Source organism: Daphnia pulicaria, chromosome 1 (genome assembly GCF_021234035.1).
Source record: "Daphnia pulicaria isolate SC F1-1A chromosome 1, SC_F0-13Bv2, whole genome shotgun sequence".
NCBI lineage: Eukaryota > Metazoa > Arthropoda > Branchiopoda > Diplostraca > Daphniidae > Daphnia > Daphnia pulicaria.
The window spans coordinates 5228740-5255175 of record NC_060913.1 but is presented as its reverse complement, the minus strand read 5'-3'; the positions used below and the strand labels follow the sequence as shown (position 1 = coordinate 5255175).

General features: G+C 39.6%; 4 protein-coding genes and 1 pseudogene across 7 annotated transcripts; 3 read left to right on the top strand and 2 right to left on the bottom strand.

Annotated features, from left to right (window-relative positions):
- The first annotated feature begins 568 nt into the window (after window positions 1-568).
- LOC124343160 (protein GPR107-like) lies at window positions 569-3160 on the top strand. The gene is made up of 10 exons (XM_046796356.1): window positions 569-721; window positions 793-1055; window positions 1127-1376; window positions 1437-1532; window positions 1597-1730; window positions 1791-2061; window positions 2135-2265; window positions 2324-2465; window positions 2529-2695; window positions 2792-3160. The coding sequence occupies exons 1-10, from the start codon at window positions 629-631 to the stop codon at window positions 2931-2933; spliced, it is 1689 nt and encodes a 562-aa protein (XP_046652312.1). The 5' UTR covers window positions 569-628; the 3' UTR covers window positions 2934-3160.
- Window positions 3161-3411: 251 nt separating this feature from the next.
- Window positions 3412-5977, top strand: LOC124343177. The gene is made up of 9 exons (XM_046796393.1): window positions 3412-4203; window positions 4273-4406; window positions 4468-4577; window positions 4639-4719; window positions 4777-4916; window positions 4990-5194; window positions 5283-5417; window positions 5481-5756; window positions 5824-5977. Exons 1-9 carry the CDS (start codon window positions 3679-3681, stop codon window positions 5856-5858), a joined length of 1641 nt encoding a protein of 546 aa, XP_046652349.1. The 5' UTR covers window positions 3412-3678; the 3' UTR covers window positions 5859-5977.
- Window positions 5978-11139: 5162 nt separating this feature from the next.
- Window positions 11140-13805, top strand: LOC124343499 (annotated as a pseudogene).
- On the bottom strand, window positions 13626-17686 carry LOC124342936. 3 transcript variants are annotated; one of them, XM_046796127.1, is made up of 9 exons: window positions 17513-17686; window positions 17202-17443; window positions 17040-17097; window positions 16877-16983; window positions 16590-16816; window positions 16354-16522; window positions 16045-16183; window positions 14425-15981; window positions 13626-14356 (listed from the first exon to the last, which is right to left on the bottom strand). In XM_046796127.1, the coding sequence occupies exons 2-9, from the start codon at window positions 17366-17368 to the stop codon at window positions 13934-13936; spliced, it is 2847 nt and encodes a 948-aa protein (XP_046652083.1). In that variant the 5' UTR covers window positions 17369-17443; window positions 17513-17686; the 3' UTR covers window positions 13626-13933. The 3 variants fall into 3 exon arrangements, with proteins under 3 accessions (XP_046652083.1, XP_046652080.1, XP_046652082.1); XM_046796124.1 differs by having other exon boundaries at window positions 14425-16183; XM_046796126.1 differs by having other exon boundaries at window positions 14425-16183; window positions 16354-16519; window positions 17513-17685.
- A 492-nt stretch (window positions 17687-18178) lies between these two features.
- LOC124342918 (collagen alpha-1(XXII) chain-like) lies at window positions 18179-26427 on the bottom strand. 2 transcript variants are annotated; one of them, XM_046796123.1, is made up of 21 exons: window positions 26030-26427; window positions 24896-24999; window positions 24135-24224; window positions 23539-23586; window positions 23242-23449; window positions 22946-23162; window positions 22706-22876; window positions 22551-22622; window positions 22386-22469; window positions 22224-22322; window positions 22041-22148; window positions 21320-21973; window positions 20961-21221; window positions 20826-20879; window positions 20572-20761; window positions 20365-20489; window positions 20157-20303; window positions 20022-20076; window positions 19424-19525; window positions 19030-19266; window positions 18179-18965 (listed from the first exon to the last, which is right to left on the bottom strand). In XM_046796123.1, the coding sequence occupies exons 1-21, from the start codon at window positions 26053-26055 to the stop codon at window positions 18853-18855; spliced, it is 3165 nt and encodes a 1054-aa protein (XP_046652079.1). In that variant the 5' UTR covers window positions 26056-26427; the 3' UTR covers window positions 18179-18852. The 2 variants fall into 2 exon arrangements, with proteins under 2 accessions (XP_046652079.1, XP_046652078.1); XM_046796122.1 differs by lacking the exon at window positions 19424-19525 and adding an exon at window positions 19741-19842 and having other exon boundaries at window positions 26030-26424.
- Window positions 26428-26436: the final 9 nt, after the last annotated feature.

The following is a 26436-nucleotide window of genomic DNA, read 5'->3' as shown; positions in this document are numbered from 1 at the left end:
GAAACGGTTGGAACCAAAGGTATTCTGCATCAACAGAGTAGAGGAAGGAAATTATTCAACATACCCTGGCAAATTTGTGGCTCGTTATTGCGTTCCTGATCCTTGCAGTGCTTTGGGATGCATCCGGTTTTGCCCTTCCCATATGGCCTTCGTGCTTCGTCACGAAACGTTATCACGATCTGTCTCCAATTTCAATATGCGAACCATATCCTGTACCGTTTAATTTTTCACTTTTGCCAAGGAATCATGGAGGTTATAACTTAAGGTATTATCTAATTTTCAAATACCTGTTCTCTTTTTTCGTATGCAGGAAAAAATTCATTGATTTGATTATTTTTCACGTTTCAAAATTTGCAACACTACTTCATCAGGAAATAATACAGACAATTATTTGAATCGTTTTTTATTTTGTTTGTTTGAATTTGAAGATTTCAAAGATATTATTCGAAATTGGTGGGCAATATTCTTAACCTTTGAATTGAAATTGGAATTTGGCTCCAAAATTGTGTCGATTGAAATGTGAATCGATTTAACAGGCAAATTATATCGATTAAAGAGCGCAAGGATGCCTAGGCTCCTCCCTCTGTCACTATCGTCAGAGGATCCATGGAAAACCAACACAACCATTATGTATTTACGGAAAAACTTTTTACTGTTTCTGCTCATCATAGCAATTTCCATTAAGAATTCAGTTGGTAGAAAACATCATCTTGATCTAAAGGTAAATATAATTATTGAAATGAAAACATTCGTTTTTGTCATGCAATTGTTTATGAACGTAACTTTTCCTAGGATGAGACTCGAAAAAGCATACCTGTTAGTATGTTCGGGTTTCTTCGAGGTGGCATCTTGAATGTTACAGTTTCTAACTTGGCAATCTCGAAACAAGCACAAGAAACATCAGGACTGGGGTTTAGTTTGGATAGGACACTTAGTGATGCTGCAAACCCATACTTAGATAGCAAACGGGATATCTGTAGTTCAAGATTGGAAATAAATGAAGAACTAGATCACACAGCTGTTGCTCGATTTGAATTTGATTTCAAAGAAAAATTGTAAGTAAAAAGTTTAATATTTTTTGTGTGTGCCTTGGTTCAATAAATAAATGTATGAAAAAATATTACAGATTGAAAGTTCGGTGCTCCAGCAGGTTTAATTCCATTGGCAACATTATTACTGTGGATGACCCAAGAAATAAAAGAAATTCAGTGGCTGAGAAACTTAGTGATTCTAGTTTGTTCAGTCGAAATGCTAGAACCAAAAGAAACATACTTAATGAATCTCTAGATGTTGCTGAGGCTTCAAATGTTAGTGTTACTTGCAACACACTGAAAATTCCACTTTCTTCTTCAGATGGAAATTCCTTTTCAACAAATGTATGGATAAATAGTTCATCTTTCTTAATACTTTTTAATGAAAACTTTCCCATATTTTAGTTCACAGTAAACATAAGACATTCAGAAGAAGAAGGCATGTACAACCTTTATTTCCATCGCTGTTTCAATGACGAAATAATTCCCATTAACCTAACCGTAAGCAAAGTTTTTAAAACACCATAATGACTTCAAATTAAATTGTTAATTGATTAATGTTTAGATTGAGGTTACCGAAACCAACGGTGATAACTACCTATCAGCTGGAGAAATGCCATTGCCGATGTTGTATTTTATTATGTCAACAGTATTCCTTGCTTCTGGGTGTTTTTGGGTAGGCGTGTTGTGCAAAAGCAAGTAAGTCCTTCTTCCTTTTGAAATGTAAACATGTATTTATATTTCCGTTTTATTTTCCAGACGAGAGGATGTATACAAAATCCATTATTTGATGGCTTTACTAGTCTTTCTGAAGTCGTTGTCATTAGCTTTTCACGGAATCAATTTTCATTTCATCCAAACCGAAGGATTTCACATCGAAACGTGGGCTGTTCTCTACTACATCACCCATTTGCTGAAGGGCGCCGTACTTTTTATCACTATCGTACTCATTGGCACTGGATGGGCTTTCTTCAAACACATTCTTAGTGGAAAGGATAAGAAGATCTTCATGATCGTTGTTCCATTACAGGTTTGCCTACCATAAAACCACATCTTAAAGTTTTAACATGAAAGACAACTGACTTTGAATCGTATACGTTAAGGTGCTTGCCAACGTGGCTTACATTATCACTGAAGAATCGGAAGCTGGTCAAGCTGCTCATATGACTTGGAATGAAGTATTTATCCTGGTAGATCTTTTGTGCTGTGGAGCAATTCTTTTCCCTGTAGTCTGGTAAGTAACCTTTGCGTATTATAACTGGACTTCATGACATTTTCATCTTCTTTCGCAGGTCAATTCGTCATCTGCAGGAAGCAAGTCAAACTGACGGGAAAGCGGCTGCTTCATTGCGCAAGCTCCAGCTCTTTAGGCATTTTTATATCCTAGTTGTTTGCTACGTTTACTTTACTCGAATCATCGTTTACCTTCTGAGGGTATATTCATTTGGCAGACTTTGGCACTTTCTTATGATATTGAAATCTTAATATTCATTTTAGATTACGGTACCTTTCCGATATGAGTGGCTCGATGAATTTTTCTTCGAGCTAGCAACATACATTTTCTTTGTAATGACCGCTTCGAAGTTCCGCCCTGCCGTAAACAATCCCTACCTTCTTTTGACCAGAGATGATGATGACGAGGAAATCGTGGAATTAGATCGAGTGTTAGTATTTTTTATTTCAACTATAGTTACTAATCTGTATTAAAATTTTAATTCGATATTGATAATTAATGCGTTTTAAAATTTGTTTGTATTCAGAGTGACACAAACTGGCTTTACTGAAACAGTTGTACAAGTAGGTCGACACAAGAACAGCGCAAAACATCACACAGTGAAAAATGGAACCCAGGAAGAGAATGAGTCTTTAGTCAGTGCTGAGGGCAGCCACGAGCTGGATTAACGTTCTCATTGTATATTCGATGTATAATCTTTAAGCTGTGTTATGCGACTCCATTCGTCTCACACACATACATGCTGTACGAGCTGTAGTGTTTTTCCCCTCTTATCCGTTTTCGATTTTCCTCGTCTTATTCATTTTGCCTCTTAGTTTGTATGAAACGATTTTTAAATATTAATTGGCATTTAGAATCTGCAATTCTTGAAAATAAAGCGAAGCCGTTCAAACCATTTTAAACTTAATGAAAAGCACCCAATTATAATTTAGAAGGACTGGCGATTTATTTTGCATTTCCTGGTGTTGGGATTAGATCACTAAAAATTTAGTGTAATGGTGACAATTGGAAGATTTTTTTTAAAGTTATGATGTATTTTATATTCAACAGAAGAGCCATGTTCAACAGTTTCATCTGAGTAAATTTCTTACAAAATTTTAATTAGACGAAAAACAAAAATATAGAAAACTGTTAAACTGGCAACGCGATCAGCAATGAATGTTTTGTCGGCTGCTGATTATCGGGTAGTGGGTGGACTGGGTGCCGACTGCCGAGCTTACGAGATTTGAATTGAGTCAAGGTCCAAGACTCTAAACTAAATTGATTGTTATTTTTCAAACTTGACCTGAATAAGAGAAGTTATTTCTTCCTTTGGGGTGTGAGTGTTTGCTGCACAGATATAGATACCTGATAGATATCAGATTATCAGGGTCAGATATTTAATAATTTAAATTCTCTTTAACACTTTAAAACATGGATGACCTTTGGGGAGATGACGATCTAGATGCTGATGTAGTTGAAGAATGTGTTTTGCTTGCCACCCAAGCCAGCTTCTGTTCCTCCCCAAAACTCCAGCCACAGTGTCCAGAAACTAGTTTCACAGAATGTAAACCCAAGTATACCTTCGAGTTCAAACAACCTAGTACTAGCCATCAGCCTCAAGTTCAACAGGCAAGTCAAAAAGTTGCACCATCAATGAGCAGATCTCTGTCTTTGATAGAACCCCAAATCAACAAAAGCATAGCCTCAGCCAACTTAATAGATGCAGCAGAGCTAGAAAAACTGAAAGAAGAGAATCGTAGGTTATCTGAAACCAATCTTGTGAAAAATGGTGAAACCACCATCCTACGAGCTGATCTTCAAAACATAAGATCAGTGATGGAGAAGAGGGAGGTTGAAGCAAATCAACAGATATCTTCGTTGCAAAAGAAAGTCACACAAATTGATATGCAGTATTCAAAACAACTGGAGGCATCCAAAACTGAAATGAAATTTAAGGTTTGATCTTGTTCATTTTTGATATTTTATTCTGATTATTAAATCTGTTTTAAACTTGGTTATTTTTAGGAATTGGAACTAGAAGAATTGCGTAACAAATGCAAAAAAATTGAACAGAACGTCAAAGAGCATCAACAGAAGAACATCAGAGTGCCGCCAACTCCAGCTCAAGAATCCCCCAATGGTAGAAAGTTTTTAAATAGGTCTGTTAACAAATAACGATCTTACGTTTATAAACCTTGTACTAATAAAAACCTTTTTCAGAGCGGCTTTCGAAATGACGAAATCTGAGGGGCGGAAAATTGCCACTGTTGAAACTGGGATTCAAACTGAAGCTTTTAAGCTATTTCGTTTGGATTCATCAAATAACGAACGTAAGAAAGGAAAATGTTTTTTTATCTAAAATTGCCATGTAATTCAGCGATCAATCTACAGTCGGACTTGATAATGCTACCGACACTGCAATTCTGATCGAGACACTTAAATTCAGTCTTCTTTCCTCTGTCCCCAATAACGGTAAAATTTAAAAAATTTCCTTATTTTAAAATGAAACCATTTAACAGTTTTCTACAGGTTTTTCCTATACGACTGTACTGGAACAGTTGGAAATGCGAATGATTTCCGGTGCGGACCAAGAAAATTTGGTTAAATTATTCCATAGCAGTGAACCTAGCGTAGCTGAAATGATATGCAGCAACTTGGAAAGCCTCAAAGTATTTTACAAATTGCATATGGTACTTGTGGGAATTTTTGTGCTGTTTATTAGAGTCGCGAATATTTTTTTAGAACACAGATAGGTTGAAATCGCACATTGAATTTTTGGGTTGCTGGATCACTCATATTTTGCCGTTTATTGAAAAGCCGAAGCAAGACCGCCTAATTCAGACCGTTCTTTCAGAAGTAAGGCGGACATCCTTTATCGATATGATGAGTATCTTGTCAGCCATCATAGCCTGCTTTGGTTTATCTCCAATTTGCAACCGACAATCCGGTTAGTTAATTTTTTTGTCTTAGTATTTCTTAATTTTAATTTTATTGATGAAATAAATTGATTAGATTAATCGTGATTCGTTTTCTAGGTTGCCTACTTGAGAGAGTTGCTCTAAATCTAAAGGATGCTTATCCATCATTAACGGCAGAAGATCAGTTTCAGGCCTCTCAAAAGCTGGTCCTTACTCTATCAACCATGCTAACTTCCCCTGCGACGGAAAATCGTATTGTTGCTATCAAACTAAAAATTTTTATCATCGATTAATACTTTTTTCTTTTATTGACAGTGAAAAAGTGCTTGTGCATTCCTCATTTACTGAAAACACTTGTTTTCGTTGTTCAGCATCAAACTGAAATTGATGGACTTACACCTTACGCTGCAGATCGTAGGCTGAAAATGCTTGTACAAGCTTTCAGGTTGGCACTTAGTGTTTTGAGTTCTCGTCGGGAGCCTTGGGTAACGTACAAACATTCGCCGGCTGAAGCGAATCGTCTGTATACAGTCCTAACGGCAATCTCTGTAGAATTTCCTCTTCCAAATGATACAAGCCAAGAGATTAACGGTACGATATTTGTCAATGTTTTCCGATAGAAGCAACTATTTTCTAATTGAGATTTTTCCCCCGTTAGTTTCGGCATTTACTTTGCCTGGATTTGGATTTTAGGGTTGAGTCGAATGGCTTTGCTGACCATGTATGATTAAAATGTTAATGTGATATTATGAAATAATGTGCTCTTACCCCAGGCAAATTTTCAACAACCAATACAGAAAGATTTTATCTAATCTTTGACTGAACTGGAAACTGAATCTTATTTTGAATCGCATTTAACAATTATTAATTTTCATCCATCGAAATGTAGATTTTTCACAAAAAAATGCAACAGTCAACCCTTTCACAACTTTCCCGATGCAGCGCTTTTTTGCCTTTGAAATGTACTACGTATGCTCAATGGAAAATGATAATCGTAAGCTATTACATTAAGTAAATACCTCTGAACTCTCTTCCTAGTCTCTTCCTAGTTTAGATGGCGTTTTTCACGTTGAGAAGTCTTGAGATTATTGTTAAAGGAGTAAATTTATTGCAGGTTACACGTTGAGCAGTTATTAAAAAATGATACACGTAGCATAGTGTGATCTTTAACTGCCTCAAACACATTAAAAATGTTGATAGATCGTTTTTTAGCCTTTCCACTCTATTTAACATGTGAGATTGATTATTTTTTCTAAAAATAATTTCTCTTTTACACTTGAATCTTGATAGTCGGATGACGTTGAGCTGTTAAGGGGTCGAAAGCAATCCATCCGTTCCGTCCAGTCGCATGAATGCAAAGGTATGTAGGCTGTCACTAGGTGGCTAAAATTGTGTGTGCTAGTGCGGACCATGCGGACACACTGACACTGCGAGTGTCTTCGTTACGCAAGACGAAATGTACACTACAAGGCCTTAGACACTGATATGGTTAACCTCTGAATTTAAATGGATTGGAATATAGTTATTTCGAGAATTAATCGCTGCGGGGAATTTAGGTCACTAAATAGGAGATTAAGATATCGTGTTTATTCATACTGGTCTTATATGAGACACAGTATCAATGACTTCTTTTTGTGCTCTTATCAATTTTACATATGTAGTCAGGCGATAATAAAATACAAAATGGGTAAATTCAATTCGTGGTAAAAAGTTAGTATGAGCTTAATATCTTCACGCACAAAGAGTAAAACAGTCCGTCACTATGGCAGAATTCTCTCTATCTCTCCATACTCGATTTTCCTTTTAATGATTATGAAAATAATTTTCAAATATTTCTCCATTAAAATGATTGAATAATGAGGGTAAATTAATGAAATTTAAAAAAATCCAAAAACATTTGAACTTGAGTTTATACTAAAATAAAATATTAATGAAAATGACCTCCTCTGGGTACTTGCTAATCAAGTGTCTCATTCTGAAGTGCATATAAGGACCACTCAATTCAGAAGTAGACATACAACATTTCTCAACGGTGAATTCACTACTAGAGTCTAAAATCAAACTCCAAAAATGTACCAGTTTGAGATCAACTCTCCAGAACCTGAATTCAAACCAATGAACACCGCTGACGTCCAGCAAGAGTACGGCCACATCCCTGCCCTGTGCCAGAACCTGCAAATATTTCAAGAATTCCTTACCACGACGAATCCTATACCTGAAGAAGTGAGGTGGACAATAAATCCGATGGTGACAGAAGCCAAATTCGGTCTAACATCCATGACTGAGCTCATCGACCGTCTTATAAAGGAGAATGAAATACTATCCCAGCAAGCGCAATCCGCCCAGTCGAAATCGAAACATCTCCGGCAGGAACTTCATACCGAAAGGGAACAGAAAGTACAACTCCAACAGATGATCCGTCACCTTACGGCCTCCGAAATTCAGTTGAAAACGGATTTGTTGAATGTTTATCAATCGAAAGACCGGCGGATCGCGGAACTGGAAGAAACAATCGCTCAGGCTAAGCTTAATACTACCCAGCCATCTAAAATCGTTGGATATGAGAGAAGTCTCCAATCGATTTGGACTCAACCGGAACAACCACTCACCGGCCACCACCACAGTCCAGCAACGTCATTCCAGCAGAACGGATTTGATGAAGATGAGGGGCCAACTCTCGGCCGATTTATTTCCAAACCACACCAGACTGTCAATCGTCTCAACAAAGCCACACAAAAGTCTCGTCCAGTCTCAACCCAACAGGCTACGATAACTCCCGAAAACCGCACGAATGAGCAGAAACCGATCCCTGAACCGATTCCAATGGATCTCGACATCAGCCAGTTTTCGACACGCCAACCAGAAGACATTCCGGCCGAGGATTTCTTAATTATTTCCAAGGATGTTGAGCGAACGGATTCGGGTAGCAGGATTATTCTAACGAACATTTTGAATCGGGACTATGGCCGTGTCGTTGGCCGAGGGGGTCAAAATGCGGAGCGTCTGAAACAGGAATACGGCGTGAAAATCAGTTTTTTCGATTGTCAGCAGGAGAATTTAAAGCTCATCATATCGGAAGGAGATGCAGATAGTCGTCGTGCGGCCTCTGACGACATCATCGAAAACCTGCCGGTGGTTGTCGATTGTCCTAACCTGAAAAGCAACGGTAAAGCGTTGAAAAATGCAACTTTTCTTTGCGATGTCACTATCAACCGAACTAACTTGAATAAACCCGGCAGGACGATTTGCGGAAGGCTAACCAACTGTCGCAAGGCGTACAATCAGCTAGTGAACGACGACAAAATTTGGTATCCGAAATAATACCACAATATAATCTACTTTGCCTTCTGTTTCTTTCTTTCTCATTCAGTTTTCCTATTTTCCCACATTAATGACATGGTGTCGACAGATCAAATTTCAATAAAACTAATAAAAAGCATACGCGTTTTTTGCTGTTCAATTATTCAAAAAAAACACGAACCAGCACGTCTAGGATTATCGTGACCGACAGTTTTATAAATACAGTAGTTATCTAAAAAAAAATTATACACTAACATAAGGAAAAATACTTAAAAAAAATCTAATTTATTTTACATATTCCCTTTTCATAATTATTTGAAATTGTTACTATGAATACAATGAAAGAAAGCTATTATATTTTTCATTATTATAGACTACCTTTTGTAAATTCCAAACAAGACGGCCTGGGGAGACACTATACCTTGATTGACTTTGCAGGAAAATTACAAAGAAGAGAGAAGAGCGGAGAAGAGTGCGAGGCAAGTTTTGCTAGAGAGCAATTAGTAGTAGTAGTATTCCTGGTTATAATCATGATCCTCACAAAAGCTTTCCAAGTCCCCGTTCAACCAGAGCATCCTCCTGGTCACCACAAAGATTTTCGTTACTTTCGATTCCCGTCCTACCATCTTGAAAATATAACCAAACAGGATGAAAGAAGAGAGCAAGGAATAGTTATTTAAAAAGAAACTGTTTTGTTATATTTTTATGCTAGCGTGAGGGCAATCCACTCACAGAGTTTATGTTCGCCCGTTTTGACCGCATAATACCATTTTAGTTTTTAGCTTGTTCATAGCTACATTCTGCAACCAATGACTCTTCCCAGCCACTTCCAAACTAGACTAACTTGGCGCTTTCGATTCTGATTTCTCAATAGAGAATCGGTTTAACCAAATGTTGAAGAAACCAGAGATTGATTTTTTTTAACGCCAGTTCCTATTAAGGCTTGTTCGGACTTTTGAGCGAATCCTGTCGTGTTAGTTTGAGCGGGTTTGAGAAAAAAACATTGATAAACTATTTTTATTTTTTTTTCTGTGGTTCTTTTTTTTCTGTATCCTGATTTCTAGTTAATTTTCAATGCCATTCCCTTTTATGGATGGCTAACCACTGTAAACTGTTAGAGCTTTTGAAAAAGTCCTGTCTAGTAGTCCATTGTTAGTTAGTTACGGCAAATGGAGATTAAAATACTTTGCTAATATTAATATATCATTGATTTATAAGATTGACAAATATTCTCAGGGATCGAATTTGATAAGGAAATGGAAAATAAATTTAATTCTCTCATATTGTAAAAAAAGAGAATTCCAAGACTGAGAAGAAACAAGAAAGGGAAGTGAAATTAAAATAACTTGTTTGGGGCGTTTCTTTCGCTGTCAACAAGGGAGCAAAGACCTTAAGGTATATATAAACGCAGGGATTTTTTTTTTCGATTTGCAGTTTTTACAAGACTGGTTGGACAATCCGGTTTGAAGTTCAAGGAAAAATTACAAAAATATCGGTAATATTTTATTCAATTAAACCATCTATCGTTAACTATAATCCGGTTGCTTAGTCTCTGTGTTGTCTATTGTCAGTTACCCTTCAAGGAATTTTGATTATTATCACTATTGTTACATAATTCCTCGCACTTCTACCTTTGCCAATCACCCCATTATGCAAATAAATGATAGAACAATTATGTTTAATCTTTAACTAAAACAGCAAAAAAACTTCCCCTTGCATGTTTGTTGTGTGCTCCTTCTGACAGAAGCAAATCTGCCAACAACGGTAGCCATAAATTTTCACTATTTGATCAATGCTTAAGAGCTAAGGAAGGAGAAGTAAAATTCTTTTTATGCTTACCTGTAGCACCTGTAGGTTAGATCCACAAATTTTAAACTGGAGTTTTTTGGCTATAAAGTTGTGATTAATAGGAAGTACTCGATGTAAACACTTGGAATGTCCATGATCCAGACGATCTATTAACGTAATACCTTGACGGTTTAAGTCATAAACTATGGCGGTTATAAACTAACACAGTTACAGATTAATTACTTACATATAATTTTTGGGTAGATTTTTGTCCATAAAAATAAAGAAACTTGAAAACAGAAGCCAACATAATTTGAAATTTGTTCGCCATGGCTAAATCAACAAATTTATCTCAGTGGCATCTTGCGATAAGTTAAAACACTTGTCTACTATGCCTTTTCATTTTGACTTTTTCTTTGAACTGTCACTTGTGCAGTTGTGCACTTGCCTCACTTCTCTGGCTTGTTCTTTTTTGAAAATTGTAGCCCTGTCTTGATTGGCTGCACTTTGAAAGTTCGTTTTATGAACTACTTAACTGCTAGCTCGGATTTACAGTGTAATCTCTACACTATCTTGGGTAGAATAGCATAAAGAAGGCGGGCGAGCCTACTATAGGTGGTCTATGCTGGAACTTGCAAAATAGATCGGAAGTATTTGAATTTAAGCCGAAGACTAATATTGCATGAAATTCCCCCTTTTTTTTAGGGAGGGGGGGGATTTGCAAATAAACAATGTTTTGAGCTTTGAGGAAATATATTTTAAACAAATATTGTTTTATTTTACTTATCTGAAGTCGAGTTCAAGGAAAATCGGGAAAATCTTGATTTGAAAGCTACTTAGCGAACTGCGAACTACTGGTGGTGAAGCAGCAGAATGATTATTCGAGTTTAAACTTTTTTTAAAAATAAATCATCATTCATCAATCATCATTACAAGTGAAACCCAAAACATCTCGAAGGCTGAAGATCCAGCGGCCTTTTTCTTTTTTTTTAGTGTTTGAATCTAAATTTGAAGTTAATTTTTTTGACGCCATTGGCTTGTAAGACACTGTTTAGCTGTGAGTCCTGTCTTGTGCTGGCAAATAATCGTGAATCCAAAACATGTTTGTCACACCCAGAGGCTATAGATCAACCTGTTGCACGGAAATTATTTTAAAAATTTTGTTGTTAACGCTTGCCAAGGAAGCTACACTGTTTGTAGTTGTAGTCTGAAGAAAGTAGAAAAACATTTTACAACCATCTAAATCTCCAAGGGAAAAACGCAATAAGTGATTGTGGTAATATTAAACTAAGCATTTTGTAATCGCACGACTGTGATCTTTGAAGAATACATGAAATAATCTTCATTCGATCTCGAATGCGAATAACTGAACTGAGCAACCTCTTTTAGCTATATTTAATTAACTTTGTCTTCATTTTATTTTTGTAGCTATACTTTTTGCTAATATTAATATTATTGATTTATAAGATTGAAATTTTTTCTCAAGGATCGAATTTCATAAGGAAACTTGAAAGCAAATTAACTTTTCAAATATTGTAGCAAACTCCAGTCAGACTATATGTAAATGGATGCGATATTTTAATAACTTGTTTCGGGCGTTCGTTCGCGGTCAAGAAACCGTCGTCACGAGGCAAGAACGTAGCGAAGGCCAAATGACGAAAGGTATATATAAAAGGCAGATTTATTTTTTTCGATTTTCAGTTTTAACAAGACGTTTGGACCAGTCGCGGGCAATCCAGTTTGAAGTTCAAAGAAAAACTAAAAGAATGACAAAAATATCGGTAAGATTGAATTCAATTGAAACTATTTATCGTTTAACTATATCCTAGTTGCTTTTTTCTTTATTTATTATAAACACATATAGTTCATTTTCGTCATCTGGGTTTGGCTGTGTGTTGTCTATGGCCAGTTACCCTTCAGTAATTATGACTATCACTCCTATTACATTCCTTACACTTCTACCTTCGTCAATCAACCCATTATGCAAACAAATGACAGAACGGAAGCTCATTTAGGCGGTAACGATGATGTTACTCCGAACACGAAAAATGCTATACTTGACTTCGCCATTTTATTAAGAATACAACAATTAGAAGTAACCATTGCTGGTTTTACTAGCGATTTAAAAGGTTTAAAGAAATAATGCTGAATTTTTCCTATTATCAATTCCGAAATTTATGTAACCGGAAATCAATTTCGAAAAACTATTTACAGCAATGAATAACCAATTGGATAACAAAGCCGAAAGACAAGCTCTATACATAACAAACCAAAAAGTGTTGGCATTGAGTAACGATGTGAACGGTATTAAAATTTATCTAAAATGAGATTAACATTACTGAAAAGATAATTGTGGTACAATTTCAATAGCATAATAACAAAATGAATTTTTTTCAGCCATCAAGAGCCCCAGTTCGATTAATAAAATGCCCACTTCATGTGGAGATCTCACATCTCAAGGACATTGGCTTTGTAAAAAGCGGAATATACTCCGTCATAGACAACAGTAAAGTCGAAAACGTCTACTGCGATTTTACTAAACCAAGCGATGCAGGTGCTATTAAAAAATGTTGCATTTAGTTGAATTTATAACATACTGGCAGAAACAGTATGAAAATGACAGTGGCAATTAAACCGAATTGATTTTTTATCAACGATACCCAGGTCTCCAGAAATTGATCGGATATGTAAATGTCAAGACTACCCCTGTTTATTTTTACGCCCAGAGAACAGGGTTTTACAGCACTACCGGTACAGCCCTTCCATTTGACGATGTCAAGATTAATATTGGCAATGCCATGGATACTTCGTCTGGAATACTACACCGATATACTACACCGGGAAAATATTTCTTCGCTTACACTGGTCTGTGTTCCGACAAAGACACAAAAATTCAACTACAGAACCAGACTATGGCCGTGACATGGACAGCAATCGGAGAATCTCATTGCACACCGTATAATGCTTTGGCGATTCAGGCAACTATACAACTCGATGAAGACGATGAAGTGCAAATATACCTTCTTGAAGGAACAATTCATGACGGGGATGGTAACCATTTCAGCAACTTTTTCGGATGGCTACTAGAGGAAGACTTGGTTCTTTGACAACAATGAAGTCCATTCGACCACCTTCCGTTTGAATGCGGCCGCCTTGCCTACTATTGTTTGAATTCACTCCTTCGTAGCTTGATCAAAATTCCAACCAAATAAATACCAATAAATACAAATAACTTAAAAATATGCTCACTCCATAAAAGAAGCTCCTGAGTTAAGACAAGTTCAACAAGAACGGGAGGGGGAGCTACTCGCAGATTCAGGTACTATCGGGAATACATTTAAAAAAACTTAATTGTGATACTTGTTTACAGACTAGTTAACAAAATCATCTGTATTTCTTGATTGACAAAAAGAAAAAGTTCCGATTTCCCCATATCAGATTTATCGCAACAAAATTGCAAATTTAGACAAACAGACCAGAAAACAAAAATTTCTTTTTGGTAGTTCACAATATCAGAACATACCAAACAATAAACTTGTTCAAGAACATTGAGAAATTGAAAAAAAATTTCCACATCAAGCAATATGAAAACAAAGCCGTTTGAAAACAAAAGTCGAAATTGAATTATCATGCGAAGACGAGTGCGTCAACAATTCTCTTACATTTTTGAGCATTCCAAATTAAATTAAACCTTCAAAAGACAGTGTTTGATTGATCAAAGGGATCTGGACTATGTAAGACCTTTCGTCACAACTAACGACGACAACATCATGAACAGTGTTTTCATGCAGAAGCTTCTTGAGTCGATTAACGAGCTTAGGTTCAATTTCATCCATTGATTCCGTTCCTTTAAGAATGACAAGATGGGCCAAAAACGGCAGAAAGTTAACTAGAGATTTCGAAATGCAGCGGATATCGCTAGCGTCAACGGTGTGCTTCTCGCCGTAATCAACTTGTTGGAATATGTAGCGATTGCCATCGGAATCCAAACCAGCGCAAAAGGCTCTGTACCACTGGCCATTAGGGAACCGTACAATGCAGACTTCATTTTTCTTGGGACAATGACTACCTCCCAAATCATTTGCGTAAGCTACCATAGCATCCTATACATGAGGATATAATGAGACAGTTAAGCCTTAGCCAGCATAGAGAAAAATGTAAAAGGACATACCTCTAATTGGGCCAGTTTTGTTGATATCTCTTCGCTAGTGACACGCAGATATATACGCTTAGGATCTTCAACTTTAATGATCAGGGCTTGGAAACTTCTGCTTGTAGGTAAATCCAAGAATGGGCCATCACTGTAGAAAATTTCACTAACTGTGTTGGCATTTGAAGTTCCTTCGTCCTTGTTGGGTCCAGAGACAGCATCAGAAGTAGTAGTTTCACTTTTATTCGTTGGAAAAACATCACTGCTCGGTTGCTGCAGAAGATCGCTTGATTTTTCTGGAACTACCTCATCTTTGGATTTGACGGATGGCACCACTGAAGACACTATCTCGCTTTTCACTTCACAAGATGGGGCACTTGCACAAATCAATTTTTTGAAACGAAAGCCATTCAATCTTGAAGTAATTTGAAAAACATTATTAATTTCGGTGGCAACGTTCTCATTTGGAATTTGAGAACAAATCGGAGACTTTTGAACACTGAGTTGTTGAGCAGTTGATTTGGGAGGAGTTTCGACCACCGAAGGAATTCGATCCAATTCATCTGAAATTTCCACTGTCGCTTTTCTTACGAGATCTTCCTGCAGCAAACGTGTGCTCAAATTCAATCCATTTTGATCCTTTAGGCGAACACACATGACCCCGGCATCCATCTGGACCACTTCCATCAAGAAGGGTTTGTTTTCCACCAATTCTTTGAACTTGAGTCTAACGTCTGGTTCCCAACTGGTCCCGTTCAATGGAAGAACATCAGCCAATTTGACCTTGGTGGCATAAAATGGAGGTTCGCTAATGTGATGTTCCATCTTCCTAAGGGATTCAGGAGTGTTGGGCATTGATATGGTATTTCCAAAATCGACGTAGCGGATCTTAATCTTGCCTGGCAGTACTTTCAATATTTGAGCTCGGTACCAACTGCTATCTTCAGGGAAAACAGCGACACATGGCCGTCCTTCCACTGGATTAATTACGGGGTCAGAATCAGGAGAAGACACCGTAACGTTCCTCATCACCTCTTCCAACTCTTCTACATAACAGGGGTACTGGACCCAAAGCTCGTCCGGTGATTTGGCTGAGCAAACAACCACTTTGTTACGCTTGTCTAGTGGTTTTTCCAACTGCTTGGAAGAAAATTTCGCAGCGTAGAGCTTGATTGCATCAGTAGATTGGGTTTGTGATGCCATGTGAGAAGGTGGTGAATCAGGTGTCTCCGGACAATAAATTGTCAAAGGCAAATTGCGAGGCTTAGATACGGCTGGCAATCCCCAGTGAATTTCACGCTGACGCTCGTTTGATGGGCTGTTTTGAAGAGGTGCTCCATTACTAACAGACGATGTGGCACCACTGATTTCCAACTTGCATTGTGAAGAGTTAGTTTTCCATTCGGGGCTACGCAAAGAGCTTCCTTGTGGAGTGGGATTAATGGTATTTGAAACCGACTGGACGCTTCTCACTTCTGGCTGGCACATTTTCGTTGAAGACCCATTTTCAAGATTGCGATGTACCGTCACGGACAACAATTGATTTGATCCTTCCTTTTGGTTTTGAGAGAGTGTACCCTTAATTAAGTACGTATAGGGGCAGGAATCTTCAATTGTATCGTTATTTTGATGCTGACTTACGAATTCTTCGGCGGATGTGTCATGAGACTGCTGCATGGCAACTGACGTTCTTCCGTTTTGCATGTTCGGATAACTTCGGAGAGTTGTAGAGCCAATCCCATTCATATAAAACGCATCTGGCAGTTCCGTAACTAGGTCCCTGTACAAAAAAAAAGAAAGAAATGTATAAATATTTGTCTTCCAACTTACAAAAGTTTCTTAAAAAGTCAAATTTTATCCCCCATCACTTGTTTAAAGATAAGTTAAGGTCTTTTCCTCCCCAGCAAGAACTAAACTAATAAATATGATTTCATATGAAATGTAATGTACGGTATTGGTTTGCAAATTGATTGATGAGAAGGCCAATCACTTCTCTGGCATCTTGGTGAGCAGTACCGGGTCTTGCAAATCGTGCACACGAGCAATGCTTCTATACTGCATACAGAACAGGTCGGGAATTCTGGAGTCATTGAGTTATTCCTAATAGGGCGGATAACTGCTGATTTAAACAATGGAACGATTAGTATGACCGACAGACCCTAATGAATAAATACTTTTAAACATACCCATAGAAGAATCGGTTCCTCTCATTTCGATAAAACGAGGAGATTGCCTGGAGTTTGAGGATTGCAACCCCATTTCCGAATACATAAGGGGCTGTCTTCCCGATGTCATTGTAGGAGATGGGAAACGCTGACAGTGATTCGGAACTTCATCATTTAAGCGAGTGTAATTCACCTCCCAATTCAGAGGAGGTTTTAAATGCAGTCCCATAATTGCATTATCCGCTTCACTGTGAAACCCAAATTTCATGAATAAAGGTTACAAACATCATACATCTACAGATATTTACTATTGGGATTCAAATTCCACAAAGGCAGTGAGTTGTTGATTCCTACTCCTGATCATTGACACAGACATAGGATTTCCATAGTTGCTAAAGATATGTCTTAAACCCTCCTGTTAATGAGACATAATTATTAATGCAGAAAAATGCAATATTTCCTGGGAATTACCTCTGTTGTATCAAAATGGAGACCACTAACATGAAGTCTGTAAAACAGATTAGACGATCTAGACAACAATAAATTCACAAAGAAGTAATTTAAAAATTAAGTCTTTTCCACTTCTAAATAGCCCCATGAATGAACAAAAAAGTTTTAGATATTTTGGCCTACCTCATTTCATTGGAAAGACTTGTGGGTGCACAGTATCCCGTTCTAGCATTGCATATTGCATGATTAGCTGATCCATCAAATCTAGGGCCATAGACATCCAATGGCCTGTAACATCCAGGCAGGCCTACAGATCTTCTTATTGGCCCTGGATGGAATGCTTGCCTCATTGTGTTGACTGTTGAGTGAAGTAACGAACTAACGACAACACGAGGAAAAATTTTCTGAAGAAGTTTTCAATCCTACTACAGATGAATGGTTCATTAAAACTTGCCGCCATCCAAGCAAAGTGCAAAAAAATCAGTTCAATTTACCTTCAACCACTTCAACTGAAAAAAAACCGTAATTAGCCGTGGATCTCAGCAAATTCTCGTCTGAAAACCCGAGAAAGAGGTCAAACATGGCCAAAGCCAAACATGTGCAGAATACCTAAATCGTCGTTACAACGTGGAACGTCACCTAACGGTCTATTTCAGAGATGAATTTAAATGTTCAAAATTCAAAAAAATATAGACGGTACTACGTTAACGTTATTAACACATTTGCAATTAAGTTGATTGGATAATAATAAAAAATTAATAAGAATATTATTCTACAACTCTGCGTAACGACTAGCGGAGATGGTGGCGTGGCGGCATCTTTTTTTTTTTAAATTAACACATCAAACTCCTTGAAGTTAAAATCCATTTTTTTTTTAATTCAACGATTAAAATTGGTTACACTTACAGAGTTGAAGTCTTACACACTATTCTTTTAATTTAAACTTCCAGGTGTGTGTCTTGTAAAATCCGAGTTCAACTGTCTCCACCTCTTAATGATGTTTTTTAATAAACAAGCGAAAAATACAGTTAAAATTGTTTTTTTTTTTATCAAAATAAGACGAAATGGCCAAGGATAGATAAATTATCCGTTAGAAAAATTACCTCATTTCCTTCCCGTATTGAAATGCGGGATTCTTTTTTTCGAAGCTACTTGGGGTCTTACGGCAGCATGAATTGTTGTATTGCAGCCAAATGAAATCATTTCAACTGATATTTACACTTAAAATGTTGAATGAAGGAAACAGTTGATACAAAGCTCAGCCAATTTTTGAACCCCAATAGAAAAGTTTCCAGTCCAGCAGCGTGTGGTGGTATGAATGAAAACAAAACAATCATTGTTCACACAGATGTAGTTAGAAAAAGGAAGGACAATTTTATTTGAAGATGAAAGGGAAGTTATGGAGGATGGCCAACAAGCAAATAAATCTCTATTCAGTAAGAAAAAATGCCTATAAATGTTATAACAAAATTGGTTATATTTTTCTTTTGAAAAAAAAAAAAAAAGAACACAAAGTGTCTACCAGGCCTACACGTCAAAAAGGAGAAGAGGAAATAAAAATTTCAGGCAGTGATAAGGAGCTTAATAAATCTACCAGTGGTACATCGACTTCTTTATGTCTGCTCGTATACCCACCAACAGTCGTTTTCTTGACATTGTATTTTACCGAATAAAGTGTCATTAATTCCCCGATTTTCAATTTATTTTTTTTTTGAGAGGGGAGAGGGGAAGGGGGGGGGGGAGGAAATGTCTTTTTTTTTATTATTATTTTGTCTGTATGTATGTCTGCATCCATTAGCGTCGAAATTGCCTAACGGCTAGGGGAGGCAACGACTTATTTCCCGGGACCCTTGTCGTTACCGGCAGGTCGGTATTGTTGAGGAGCACATCCGGCACAGAATCCAGCAGCTCCAGGTGGACCAGCAACACCAACCATTCCTCTTGGTCCTATTCAATTCAAATTTTTACTAAATGTACTTATTTGATTCAAAGAAAATTAAAGTTAAATTACCTGGTTTTCCAGAGTCACCACGCTCGCCAGCTCGACCAGCAACACCAACTCCTGGAGGTCCAGGTGGTCCTTGAATACCAGCTGGTCCCATCGGTCCTTCCATACCGATACCACCTGGTCCACGTTCGCCCTTAGATCCAACGTCTCCCTTAGGTCCCTCAGGTCCTGGTGGTCCTGGAATGCCTGGCAAGCCAGTCAAGCCACGATCTCCAGGTTGACCGACCTTTCCTGTCTCGCCTGGTGTAACAGAAACATTTCGTATTTTAAAAGAAGTTGATCATCAAAACTTGAAATTTCCAAGGAAGCCCAGACATTTCAAAGCGGGTAAGCAAAGGATAATACAAACTCGACATGCAAGCCAGGCATTCCAATAAGCCAATTCTAACGCGAGTACCTGTATGGCCGATTCTTCCAGGCGGGCCAGGCCGTCCAGGTCTTCCACGACCGGGAATACCGGGTGGACCTTGAAGTCCACTTACTAATTCTTCCATGTGATCTGTGATCGCGGGCACAAACAAGCAAAACAATGCAAAATATCATGCACAAGCCAAATAAACACAACAAAAACAGCGTTTCGGTTGAGCAATATTCTCATGTGGCATATCGTTTGGTCAGCGCTCTGTTCAAAGAGGGGGGAAAACGGGAATCAAAACAAAACATGCTGCACCAGCGCATATTCGCGTGCAGGAGATTGAAATTTCCTCTTCAAACCTGTAGCTCCTTGTAAACCAGGTTGTCCAGGGCGTCCCGGTCTGCCGCGACCGGGTAAGCCAGGAGGACCAACTAATCTGGCTGTCAACTCAGTCAGTTGATCTGAGAATAGGCGTTCGATGATTAGAAGATTTTTTTTTAGTCGTCAAAATTAATCAAATTAATTTGCCACTTTGAATCGTGAACGACTCGAATTCGAGCAGTAATACCGCCGACCGTTTTCATTAAATGAATTTTGTGAAGGTAACCTGTAATTATTTGAGTGAAACTAGAAAACTTACCACGTAGAACAGAAGCGCAAATGTCTCTCAAATCAGACTCGGAGTACGTTTTTCCCTGTCGGATATTAAGAAAAACATTAAATGAATTCGCAATGGGTATAATCATTAGTTTTGACGCTGATGCAAAATAATTACTGCTGGTCCGGGGAGACCAGGCAATCCAGCGAATCCGCGGGGTCCTACGGGTCCTTGTCTGCCGTTGGGACCTTCAGCTCCAGGCGTTCCGGGCAATCCAGTGGCGCCTTCCGGTCCACGATCACCGTCCGCTCCTCTTTCTCCGGGCTGATGATTATGACAATACGGTTACACATTATTCACCTCACATAGCTTTCCATCATCTTACCAATCCAGGTGTTCCTGGAAGACCAGGTTGACCAGTAGCTCCGGTAGCACCAGCACCGTCGTTTCTCATCAAATTGGCAGGAATGACACCGGCATCGCCAGGGGGACCAGGAGGACCCGGTGGACCTGGATTGGGAGAAATTAACATTGAAAAATTAAAAATTAAATTTGAAACAAATGTTAATCTAATCAATTTTAAACAACAAACCTGGTGGGCCAGGTTTGCCAACGAAACCAGGTAAGCCAGCGACTCCAGGAGGTCCGATCGGGCCAGGAACTCCGTTCGGGCCTGGAGGTCCGCGAATTCCTTCCACTCCGGGAAGACCGTTTTCTCCTCGATCTCCTTTAGGTCCAGGACGACCGATCAAACCTTGAACACCAGGTTTGCCATCAAAACCCTGTTCCATCAATCGTACAAGAGATTATTTTACGATCATCAATAAATAGAAAATTTATTCTTACGCGAGGCCCATCAGGTCCTCGGGGTCCACTTTCGCCTTTCTCTCCTCTTTGGCCCTGGAAAAAAAAGAAAGAAAAAACAAAAATGTGTTGATGTTTGCGAGTTATAGTGTAGCAAAATGTTGAGTGGATACGAACTGGCTCTCCGTCGGTTCCCTGCTTTCCTTCGTGACCCTTCATTCCAGTTAAGCCAGGGCTTCCGGTCGGTCCAGATGGACCAATTTCGCCTCTTTCTCCTCGCGGGCCAGTCTCACCACGGCTGCCAGGACCTCCTGGCAATCCTTGAGGTCCAACTTCACCCGGAGTACCAGGAGGTCCTGCAGGTCCAGCAGGACCAGTATTGCCTGGTTCGCCACGTCTGCCAATTTCTCCGGTCGGTCCAGTCAATCCCATTGGTCCCTTACATAATTAATAGCAAGTTAATTATCAGTGACACTAACAAAGTAACCCAATATACTGAGTTATTCCAACTAAAATTGTGATTAAGTTTGACTTACCGGAGCTCCTGCTGAACCTGGAGGTCCTTGTAATCCGAGAGCACCAGGCACACCTGGATCACCTTTGCTGCCGGGCAAACCTGGTTTTCCTGCAGGTCCAGTCTCTCCACGAGTACCGTCATTACCGGGTAATCCTGCCGGTCCACGGTCGCCCTTTTCTCCAGCGATTCCGCGTTCTCCCAAGTCTCCTCGTTCACCTCGATTACCCCTCTCGCCCGGCGGTCCCGGCATACCAGGTTCTCCAGGGTTACCAGCAGGTCCCGGGGGCCCGGGTACAGTTTGTCCACCCGTTCCAGAAGAAGCTGGGCCAGGGGGTCCAGGAGTACCAGGAGCTCCTGGAGGTCCTCTTACACCAGCAGTTCCTCTGTCACCACGATCGCCTTTAGGTCCTCGTTCACCCGATGTACCGTCCTTGCCTGCTGTTCCTGGCGGACCCATTTCGCCGGTGAATCCACGCTGCCCTTGAGCACCTTCCGGTCCTGGAGGTCCAACAAAACCTCTTTCTCCCGGCGCTCCTTGCATTCCTTGAGGTCCAGTTACTTTAGTAATATCTCCAGGAGGCCCGGGAGGTCCACGCGGACCAGTTGATCCCATTTGCCCAGTCGGACCGGAATCTCCTCTATCGCCTTTAGGTCCAACTTGACCGGGCGGTCCCTATTGTAACATTGTTGTTTAGCTATTCTTAAAAACGGAGATCAAATGTTGTATTTGAATAACTCACAGTGTCTCCTCGAGAGCCGGGAATTCCAGACTCTCCTCTCGGTCCAGCGATACCAGGATTACCAGGCGTACCTTCCTTTCCGATTTCTCCTGGAACACCTCGCATTCCCTTTCATGTCCAATAAAACAAGTGTCTGTTTTAGATTTAATTTTGATTGAAGTAGTTGACTTAATGGATTATTACCATGTCTCCTTTGGTTCCAGGTTCTCCACGAATACCCTGGGGTCCCGGTAGCCCTTGTATTCCTCGCTCTCCTGATAAGCCGCGTGGTCCCGGTGGGCCCTAAATCAAGTTAAAAGGCATTCAAATCCATACAGATTGTATAATGCATTGACTTGCAAGTACATCAGTTCCATTCCGTCCTGGCACACCTGGTGGACAGGTTTGCTCGCAAACCGGTTGAACTTGCTCCCTGGGTGGAGGTGGTGGCTATTAAACAAGCATAATTATTGAACCGTGGTTAATTGCACACGTCACGCACCAAATTAATTCCAGCATAAATCTCATTACCGGCAATTCCTCGCAAGTTTCACGCTCTGGGCGAGCGGGATCGCAACTCATCACCATCCATTGAAGTTCAATCTAAGACGGAACAGTAAAAAAATAAAATTAATCCTTTTTTTTTTTGTCGTCCGCCATTGAAATTTGACAAGTTAAGTTGATACCGGAACGGTGCGCTTAGTTCCAGCCACTTTGGAAATGGCGATCTCGCCGTTGACATCGATCGGTCCTCGGACATCGAGCGGCAACTCTTCGCTGAACTCGCAATCGACATAGAGTACAACACGTTCGCGATGGACTCCAAAGTGAACTTTGTGCCATTCTTTATCAAAGACCTGATTCACCAACGACGGAATGTTAAATGACACCCAACAAGTTCCAAGAGATCAGAATTCTGTAGATACTTGAGCTTTGCGGAAAACGAGCGTCTGCAGCTTTCCACTGAAATCGTTGATGCCGAACTCGATGGTGTTCTTGCGCGGGTTCAGGGTCACCTGGAACTGAGGGCGTTGCCGCAAATCGCTAATTCGAATTATGTTCCAGGCCGTCTTGGGTGGCTTCCTTGTCCGGAAAGTGCAAATGAAGGAAAACTGTTGCGGAAGGCCTTGAGGGAAAATGTTCCTGTGGAATGACAGCAAATAGAAAAAGTTGATTATTGTTGAATAAAAATGAAAGGGGGCGAGTGCATTTGTAATACGACCTAGTGGGAACCACCAAATCGGCTTCCGTCTCCAGACGATAGGCGGTTTGCAAGCGGCTGGAACCGCGTACTTTGGTTACACCAGGGTATTTGGTCTCGAGGACATCTAACCGGAACTGACGGATAAAATCGAAAGCTTGTAAATCATCCTCTCCTGGTCGGTAGTCGGAGCAAGGTCCGTTAAAATCCACTTCTCCGGCTCCCGGAGCTAATAAAGATTAGAAAAGGGTCGACACATTTATTGACACAGTCCACACACACACACGGATCAAATGAAATATTTAAATCAGCTACTACCTGGACGGGTGAAAACGGCCACGTCACCTCGATTGGGCGATGATAAGTCTGTCAAAGTATAGCGAGAAAAAACGGGTCACTGTTAGAAAACCAAAAAAACAAGTCGGGCGATTTCCATCGAAAAAACCAAAACAGCGAGAAAACATTCAAATGTTTATACGAAGAGATGAAAAAAACGACATTATGATCATCAAAGTGGGTCATGGCGATGAGTGAGCCCGGACATATACCAACCGTTCGATTCAGACGATATCTGGGTATACATTTTGAGTTTTGTTTTATTTTTGTATCTCCCATATTATTATTATTCTTTTTAGTTTTTGTTTTATGGGAGCAGTCTCTGGCCGGATAGAGGGATACGGAGAAAAACCGAGATAACAAAGGTCGCCAGCCACATGTTCCTCCTCCGTCTCCGAGTATACATTCCATCATACAGCGACGGAAGGAAAGAAGTGATCCAGATTCTATTTTTTGTCATTTTTCCTCCGTTGTTTCATTTGGGATTATTTAACAAAATTATCCCACGGGATGAAAACTCATCATCGCCAAAAGAAAATCAGCAAATAGATAGAAGAGAAATGATTAGAACAACAAACCGTCAGAGTCGAGTTCGTCGTATTCAGCATTGCCAAGTCCATCGACGTCAGTCAAGTCTTCATCCTCTTCAAATTCACTTTCACCACTCTCTAGATTAGAACCACCAGCACCATTGTTAGTTCATTTTTTCGTGTTGTAGGATAAGTTATAAAAGTCGGAATAAGCAAAATTAGATTTTTATTTTATAACACCGTTTCCTTTTTTGGATAAATCTAGAAAATTGGATTAATTTTGTTTATGGGACCGGCATTCACCCTTTTCAAAGTTCGCAGGTCAAAAAACAAAAAAATAATACGAGTGGAAGAAAAATATCTTTAAAAAAAAAATGGCTCTCTCGTCTCTTGAATATTTGAATTAATGAGATCGCCAGACTTATTGGTCTGCCTGCCTAACCCAAATAAGAAATACACGCGCACAAACACACACACACACAGCGCGGATGTAGCGCCAGCAGCAAGTCAAAGTGCTGTGTATGCTCATAAATCTCTAGCCGATGAGATTGTCAAGCAAACATACGCTCGGTGGGCTAAAGTGCAGATGTAAGATCGTGGACCAAAAAAAGTATCTCAACTTCTTAATGGAAACTAGACAGGAGTAATACGAGAGAGCCGTTCTTTTCATTTTACAACAATAAGCCGAGCGCAACGAAATGAAATGTGGATAGATAAAAGTAGTCAAAAGGAACCGTGATAGTCAAGAGATTAGGAAATTGATAGCAGTAAAAAAAGAAATATAAATTAGCTCAAAGAAATTTCATTACCTTGGCGCTTAATTCGCTGCTGACGGGCTCCAGCAGTTCCCCATAGTTGGAGAGCCAGCAGCAATCCGAATAACAGAAGCTGGCTGACAACCTTTCTCCTTTTCCTGTAAGATGCCAAGGAATTTTTTATTTTTTTGATCTATTAGCATCAATATTTTGCCAAAAAATAAGTAAAATAATAACAAAAATGTCTCGCGAGTCCTTGAGATGTTGCTTAAACTTGATCGACACGTTGCATTCTTTTCATCGCGATAACCATCGCTTCCTTATAGATGCATGTTACAATGTTCACCCAACTTTAACACACAACACCTCTTGTCATCTTTTTGGCGTGTTCCACTGAAAGGGAGGAGGAGGGGGGGGGGGGGTGAGACGGACCAGTTATTCACGACATTCTTCCATAAGTTTTAGATCACGACAAAAAAAGAACCTGGGTGTGATGATATTGACTGGCGAGGTTTATTTCGGACTCATCATCACGACACGATCTTCCCACTCCCGTGTTTTTTTTTTTCCAAATAAAATCGAACGCAATCATCAAAAGTATAACTCAGTTATCTTTTACCATTTGGGAGTGGGGACGAAAAGGAGGGGGAAAAATGATTTGTTCTGTTTCGAAATCAGCTTGTCCGTGAATGTTGTTTTCTAACGGGAATGGAACACGATTGTTGATTGAGATTCTGAGCGCAGTTGACAGGGAGGTATGCTGGCTCACGAAAGGAGGAGTAATCTGTTTAACAGCTGTCTCCTCTGCCAGCTACGTATGTTCCATCCAACGATACATTTATGCATTAATTTCAGTGTCCTCAAGTTGAACCTTTTTGTCGCCACGATGTCATCCTTCTTCCTCCTTCTCCTTTCGTGTCACGCAAACCACAAAAACAATTGGAATCTATCTCGTTTGGTCTTTGAGTTCTCACTTTTGGACCCGTCCCGCACCAAAGTCCTTCTCTTTTTTTTAATTATTAAACTTTAAATCTAAATCGAAAAAACGATCAGAACACCAAATGGGAAAAATAACAAAATCGTTTTCTCACGTAGTCCGTTTTTCAGTGCAAAACAAGACACATCAAAATTCAGGCTATAGGCTCGACAAGTTGGCGGAATAAATTTTTTAGTTTGAGAGTTGTTTACCTGGTAGATAGGACGGTAATAACCATCCTCACGGACGATATGATGTGTTTATTCCTTTCAGGCGAACGGAACGCAGCAGTTGAGCATGGAAATGTTCAGCTGAATGAATAAGACGTTGTTTTCTTTTCTTTCTTCCCAAGCGGGACTAGAGCTGTAAGGGCGCGCGCTCTAGCTCACTGCTCACGACACTATCTCTAGTTCATCGATGTCGACGGCGTGCTGGTTCGCTTTTCTCTGCTCTGCCCAGAGATGCTCAACTATAGTCACGATCGACGGAGCCTCGACGGGAAGAAACTGCTTGACGCGATCCACTGGCCCTGACTGCAGCTGGCCGATGTCTTAAAGTCAACTCCTTGGTTGAAAGCCCCCGCTCTCTGCAACCCAACGACAGCCTAACACAACCAACT